The sequence below is a fragment of the Mesoplodon bidens genome (assembly GCF_964165515.1).
Source record: "Mesoplodon bidens genome assembly, chromosome: 4".
Lineage (NCBI taxonomy): Eukaryota > Metazoa > Chordata > Mammalia > Artiodactyla > Ziphiidae > Mesoplodon > Mesoplodon bidens.
In genome coordinates this window covers 103,220,688-103,228,356 of record NC_138160.1, presented here as the reverse complement: position 1 = coordinate 103,228,356, position 7,669 = coordinate 103,220,688, and the positions used below count along the sequence as shown (strand labels likewise).

The 7,669-nt window shown below is 40.0% G+C and overlaps 1 protein-coding gene across 2 annotated transcripts in view; it reads right to left on the bottom strand.

The window, feature by feature from the left end:
- Positions 1–5,447: 5,447 nt before the first annotated feature.
- Positions 5,448–7,669, bottom strand: part of SNCAIP (synuclein alpha interacting protein) — a 73,932-nt gene continuing 71,710 nt past the window's right edge. For both annotated transcript variants that reach the window (XM_081230831.1, XM_081230830.1), the window contains one exon: positions 5,448–6,015. In XM_081230831.1, the coding sequence (XP_081086957.1) occupies positions 5,931–6,015 (85 nt within the window). In that variant the 3' untranslated portion in view covers positions 5,448–5,930. The remainder of the gene's footprint in view (positions 6,016–7,669) is intronic.

The window sequence follows — 7,669 nt, the reverse complement described above, 5'->3', positions numbered from 1 at the left end:
ATTCTTGGAGAAGGCTCCGGGGCTAGTAGCACTACCAGCAGCTGGGAGTGTGAGTCTTTTGTTTCTGAAGGTGGTACATCACAATGCGTTATGGGATTCTGTATGCACTGTTTACCAAACTAGCAAAACCTACTTTAATTGTAAAGCACAGCCAAACATCTAGAGCTACTGGTGGATGGAACACAATTTGTGAAATGTACCTTTATCCCAGTGAACTATCGGATGTATACTACTTATTCTGTATAAGGAGTACATCAATTAGGTTTTTTTTTTTTGCGGTACGCAGGCCCCTCACCGCTGCGGCCTCTGCCGCCGCGGAGCACAGGCTCCAGACGCGCAGGCCCAGCGGCCATGGCTCACGGGCCCAGCCGCTCCGCGGCATGTGGGATCTTCCCGGACCGGGCCACGAACCCGTGCCCCCTGCATCGGCAGGCGGACTCCCAACCACTGCGCCACCAGGGAATCCCTCAATTAGGTTTTATATTTGGCTACTCCTACCAGAAGCCGGGTATCAGTGACTTGGTCAATGAAAAGAACTTAGTTTACTCACTTAGATAATATGCAGGACAGTCCAGGGCTTACACAGCAGCTGCTCACGGAACCAGGTGCCTTTTCTTTCCTTTTCTTCCTTTTTCAGCATGTGACTTTGTTCTCATGGCTGCAAGAGGTGCTGCTCTACCCCAGAGGGAAAAGTACAGGGGCAAAGACAAGTGCTAGGTAAGCTTCTTCCTCCACAAAATTCTCTAAAGCACCACTTCATGATTTCAACTGACTTTTCATTGGCCAGAACTGAGTCACATGGGCATTCCTAATTTCAAGAGCATCTGGGAAAGTGATTTTACCTGAGAACATTTAACTGACTTCTCTCAATTAGGAAGAAAGGGTATTGAGAAGGGAATGGCACTGCCTACCACAAATAATAGAATTTAACTCCTTCCTTCCTTGTTCCTACCTGGCTGAACAACTCCAAGAACGCATTCCACAGAAAGAATAGATAAAATATATTTATAAAATACAAATATAAGTAAGACCACAACATCACAACAGATTGCTGTACTTTTCAAATTTATTTTAACTCCCACTTGCCACATTCCATCAAAAGCATTATGCTTTCATTACCATAGATTTACAGTTGTATTTCCACCACTAGGGACAGAGTTGTGCACGTGATAGGCGTTCACTCTGTGTGTGTGTGTATGTCGTGTAAACAAAGGAACATATCTGGCACACAATATAGCACTGTACCGTGTAATGAGGTCATAAAATACATCGTGCATCTTGGTGGCATATTATGGGGAGCCCCTGCAGCGGTGGTTGGGGAGTGAGTTTTAGTCTTTGTTTCAGTGTGCTTTATCTTGGTTATTGCCATTGACTGATGGGTAGTTTTCTGATGACTTGACTTCTATAGATTTTAGGACTTGGGGCAATAACAATTGAAAAGCTAGCCCCATTATGATTAAACATAGAAGTGCAGTGACCCCATCCTTTATGGAAAACTTACTGTTCTGTCTTCTATCCCATCCAGAAAAGAAGCCTCACTTTCTATAATTATATGATTTATAAATTTCCTACATATGAAACTATTGTATTGATTTTCAGTTTATGGGCACATTATACATAAGAGTATTATGTGACACTTCCCAATGACACTTCCCTAGAACACCTAGTAGTCTTTTCTCCATACCCTATCCCAGGTTTAGGGGGTACATCATTCTTCCCCTCTCCTTGAGGAAGGGTGTTTTTCCATCACGCTATCTTCTCAAATATTGTCTCAATAGATCACAGCATCACAAAATTAAAAATAGAGGCTACGGTAAATGCCAGAAGGAAGATTCTGCATTTCTAATACACTTCCAGCTGAGGCCAATGCTGACAGTGCCCGAACACACTTTGAGGCACTGGTTTTAAAACTTGACTGCGCATTGGAGTCCAGGGGCAGTTTTTATAAATGCTGATGTTGGTTTTATCCAGAAAGTTGGATTTATTTGTTATGAGGTTTGGCTTGGGGATCGGATTTGGAAAAGCTTCCCCAGGTGATTCTAATGTGCAGCAAAATTTGAGAACCACTGCTATAAACCAATTAGAAGACTTTTTTTTTTCCGTAAGTCCCTCCAAAAACACAATTTGGTAGACTTCTCTCTCCTTGTAAGCCCCTCTACCGTTGATACTGACTTCTGGGTCTCTTTTTTTCAATGAGAGTGCCTAGCACAGGGCTTGATTCTTGGCATGGATCAATCCTGGGTTATTGACCACATCAACTTATAGAAAAATCAGTGTTCTGTTGACATGCTTTGGCAAGAAGGGAGAGGTGATTTACTTTTCATTGAAAACATGGGTCCAACACATTTCTACTTACTGCAGTTCCTTTGCCAGGTTTCTTCTAAGGCAGATCCATATAAAGGGCTTAGAGATCTTGAGAACTGAGAGCAGAGAAGAGAGAAGAAAAGGGAGAGAAGATGACAGCAAACAGGAAGGAGAGAGAGCAAGGGAGGAAACGGAGAGAAAAAGAGGAAGAGGAAGGGGTGGAAGAAGACGAATGGGGAAGAAATGAGAAGAAAATGAGATGGATATAAGAATATTGAAAAAATTGCTAGTAGATATTCACTAACCACCATCTATGAGAGGTGGTTCTATTGAGATCAACGACAAAGACTGCTGAGATCAACAAACTTATGGTCTCATTAGCTGACACAAATCAAGTGCTTGAAAAGTTATATAAAACTATGCAATAGTTAAAGAATAATGTGTTACCAGAGATAACACAGGACACATAGATAGATCAACAAATCAGAGTTATGGGCAATAGACAGCACGAAGTCCATTTTTATCTGGGGAAATGGTATCAACACTGTTGTAATGAATTCCTTATTCTTACTTTGCTTTATCAACTTAACATTAAGCACACAGGAGGCTATTGAAGAAATAACATTTAACCCATTTTGTATCAAAGAGTCTTTCAGGGAATTATTTAAATATTTCTTTTATGGTCATTTCCTCCAGCCTGTACCTTTCAGTATGTGGCTTATAAATATACACTTTAAGGAAAAAAAAAAAACTTGTAAAAATTTGCTTCTTGAAGATAACTTTCAGAGTCTCATCCACACTCCTGACCCCATGATGTACATCTAGAACTTTCTTATTAGGGTTGAGGTCTTGATACTAATAATGGGAATTAAAACCATTCAAAGCGGTGAAGGTTTGGTATCTTGTTATCTTTTTTAAGAAACATTCTTAATTTGAAGTGTTGAACTTTGGCAATACAAGTCCCTTTAGTGACATAAAAACAGCCAGACTTTAAAAGATGCTGACAGATGTTGTGATAGTTTTTTGTAGCGGAGCTGAGTTCCCGGCTCTGCTGCATGTAATTAGGCATGCAGATAGAGCTTCACTCGTTTTACTAGCCCGATGGGAGGGAGTGAGGGCCGGGACCCCAAAGCTGGGCTTACTAAAAGGAAACATACTCTTTCTTTAACATGTAAATGAGTCTTCATTTCTACAAAGAAGTAAGAGTTTGTGTTTTCATTTTTAAAATTCTGCACAAAACTAAGATTGTGGTAAGGAAAACATCATTTCTATTAATTTCAAGCACATCTAATTCATCCATGTCATAAGGAACTTGGATGGTAAAGATGTACATGTGTGATTTAAGAACCAGCATTTTTAGTGTCCTAGCAACATCATTAAACATAGAATGCATTGTCATGTGGTCTGGCTCATCTGATTCCGCTCGACTTCCCTATTTTACCTTTCTAAAAAATTCTTTGTTCTTCTGTGCTTAGTACTGTGGTATCTAAAATGATAGTGTCAATAAACAAATTGCCAGAGTTTTCTAGGTCAAGGCAGCATCTCTTTCTTTCAAACTCTTCACATTTTCTTTGCTGTGTTTAATTGGGAACTCTGTGTCTGGCTCATAAAATCCCTGCAGAATGCCCAGCCCCCTTCAACTTTCAAGTTTAAAAACACAGCCTGTCAAAGAACAAAACTGGGGCCTCTGGGGGGCAGAGAGAGCGCTCTCTGGGCCTCCACCCTTTGCAGACCCCATTCTAGGGCTAAGTCCCAAAGGCTGGCTCACATGTGACTCCCGTGTAACCTCCTCTGCACCAAGCAGGAAACACAGGAATCCACATTTCACATATGCTTGCCATATATTCTCTAGTAGAATCTCAAACTCTAGGACAGAGCAGTGAAATGTGAGGAAGCAATCAAAGAGGGCATAGGAAGCCAAGGGGCCACAATCAGAATAGGGCATCTCATTTGAGGAAAAGACAATGTGAGAAACGCAGAACCACACACGGCACCGGGCTCTGACGACAGGAACTCACAGGACCTGAACAAGGACAGAGCAACGTGGCTGAAATTCATAGACACATTGCTCTATAAGTTGGAAGGAACCTACCTCCTAGATGTGTAGGTAAGCCAGGCTCCCCCTTTCCCAGATTTATCAAAGATGCAGTGTCCCTTGCCTAAGACCAAAGAGTTGTCCAGGGGTAGAGCCAACACCACAACCCTCCCTTCCTGTGTGCTAGTCAATACACTAAGGAGAGAGTGTAGTACAGGACAGATGGATAGTGTCGTGAGGATAACGAGCAAACTTGTAGCAAAGCCAATTCTGCTATTGCTAGTGGTAGTACCTTGGACACATGATTGACACTTTCTGAAGTTTAATTTTCTAATCTATACAATGGAAGTAATAATACCTACAAATAAGCATGGCTGGTACATAAAAGGCACTTTAATATTAGCTCCTTCGTCTATACATCATTGCATCTCATCAAGCCTAAGTTTGTCAAATGATCCACCTATGCAAGATCGCCTCCTAATTCAGTACCTTGGCCTATTTTGTCCACCAGGACACAGAATGGCCCCCGTTTGACTGCAGTGACATTGCTAGTAACTGTTAATAGCATACACTGCTGACTCGTACTGATAAGAATACATTCTACTTTCAAAGTAAAATTTGACAGGTCTCTTACAGGCCATGGCAACCCTTTGAAAATAAAACTCTTGAAGTTGCAACAGAAATATATTTTTACATGATAGGACAAAACCATCTGGAACTTACTCTTACATGGATTCAAAGAGCTGCATCAACAATAGAGCTGTTATGAACTCAGGCTCCACACTGTCTCCTAAAGGAATTAGACAGGCCTCGTTATGTGTTAGAGGCAGAAAAAAGTGACCCAGGAAAGGGGCTAAATCCTTAGCTGTCATTACTATTTTCTCATGTCAACACTGCGATCTGAGAAGACAGAAGGAACTGACTTACTTTATATACTTGTCTGATCCTTTAGTACTTAGTGAAAACTAGAATGTTTTATTTGACCCCTATGGGAAAGCAGCTCAACTGGGCAGTTTGTTCATGAAATAAAATATCGGCCATCAAAATTCTCTTAAAGCCCCTTAGAAATTAGAACATCACAGATTTATTAGAAGGTAAGTGCCCCAAGCTTATAGGTGGCTGTTAACATTGTTTTATTTCCTTTATACAAAAAGTAGAAATGACAGAAAAAACACGCTTAACAGAAAACAATAGCACTGACCTGGTCTCACTGAGAAGCTGAGCCCAAACTTCCTATGTTATGGGGAAAGGGAAGTTCAACCAACATCAGCAAACACCCATGCAGTTGATGAAATACAAAATGGTGACAGTGGTTTGGTGAATGTCCTGTGGGGAGGTTGAATCAATCTTAAAAAAACATACATTTGCCCAACCATGCTTTTAAACAGCATCTCTTTAAAAACAAGTTATATATACAAATATCACCCAAAAATGTGTCTTATATACTCTAGTGCTATAAATTTAAGGCATCCCGATAGTCTATTCTTCTGCTGGTGAGGCACTGTTCTCATGATTCTATTTCCACAGAGGATAGTCCAGACATTTCCAATGGTGTCCAAAGGGCAGCAATGAGAGATAATAAAAAAGTGATTTATAAGAAGAATTCTTTTGACTCTAGCTCAGCGACGTGCTTTATGCTGTAGGATTTCTTCATTTTTCTATTGATGTCATTATGCCTAAGCGGAAGAAAAACCATAGGCCAAAATTAGATAAAACTATGGTCAAGTTACAATACAACACCACTAAACAGCTCACCAAAAATGGAAATTATCCTCACACAAACCACACTGAAGAATACTTCATTCCAGTAGGCAAATTATTCTCTTTTCATATAAACCACTCTTCAAACAATAAAGAGTAATAACATACTTATTAATAAGTATGTTATTACTTAATAACATACTTTGTGGACACCTTTAAATTTGGCCCTAGAAGTAATTTCTCAATTATGCTGATTGGAATCCAGGCAAAATTCTACAGTCAAGTGAATTTTATCAGAGTCAAACAAAATAGGAAGCATAGTACTGCTGGTTGAGTGGAAACAAGAGATTTTTATATTTTATTCACTGGATTCACTGGTGACACCTTTTACTCTCCAGTAAGCTTGAGTGTTAGTAATTTAAAGGAAATGCTTTTTCTTTGTGTGTGTGATTACTGAGTAGTAGCATGTTGGATGACCACAAGTAGGTAACTCTATGGGAAAAAGAAGAACCTAGGGAAAAATAATGCTGTTTTCCCCTCAGTACTTGATACCTCATAAACCTATGGAAAGAAGTACCAGCTCAAGCTTGGGAACAGTTTTGCTTTTTAAGTGAATTTCCCTCTGGGTAGAAGCATTCATTTTCATGAGATATTAGTCCCATTATAAATCTTCCAGAGAGGAGTTATCTTCTGAGTTTGAGCAAGCCTACATATTACTAAATTCCTTCTTGTTGCTATGCCAGACAAAAACAAATGATTTCTGGGAATGGTACTCACTCACGTGAAGACACATTTGGATGGAGAACCCCAAGTGGCTTGGGGTTTTTATGGCCTGAAAATCGTACTTGCTTACAAAGACCATGTAGTCTATTAATTCTTATTTTTATTTATTCATCTGAATAGAACTTCAGAGAGTTGTTCATGGGCAAGGAAGGGAAGAGGGTGGAAGAAAAACCTGGTTGGTTAAAAAATGTTTTAGGAACTTCCAATTAAACATGATGGATTAGAAACATAGATTTATCATCTCTTTCTTACAAAACAACACTAAAATGAATAAAGAAATAAAAAAGCATCAACCTAAATGAATAAAGGGAAATGAGAGAGGAGATGATAACACACGAAATGCCAATAATATTTCAGAAACAGGAGGATGGATCGATATGTGGAAATGACTTAGCAGAGCAGGCAGGAAAAGCAGAAATCTAAGCCTATAGTCAGGGAAGCCAGGAAACTGATGTGCACTGCAAGACTCGGGAACTAGAAGTACCATGAATTTCTGAAAGTGACAGTGGGTGCTGTGTGAGTGCTGAAAATGGGAAGATTATTTGAAACTTTTTGGAAGCAGCAGTTCATACCCCAGATTACCTTCCTGACCCAGTGCAGCCAGGTGACTATCCCTTTCCCAATGTGAAGAAAGACTGGAGGTTACAGTTTGCAAGGCATGGACCAGAGAGACTCTGATTTCAGCTAAAGGGGCTAGAAACCATGGGATTAAGTGAGAGTCCCTACAGAACACAATTATTAACCCATCTACTGCTAGTTTGACCTACAGATTCCTGGTAATCAGGTTAATAGGCCCTAGAAGGAGACTGGAGTTTCCTTATCTTGAGAAATCAACTGCCAAAAGAA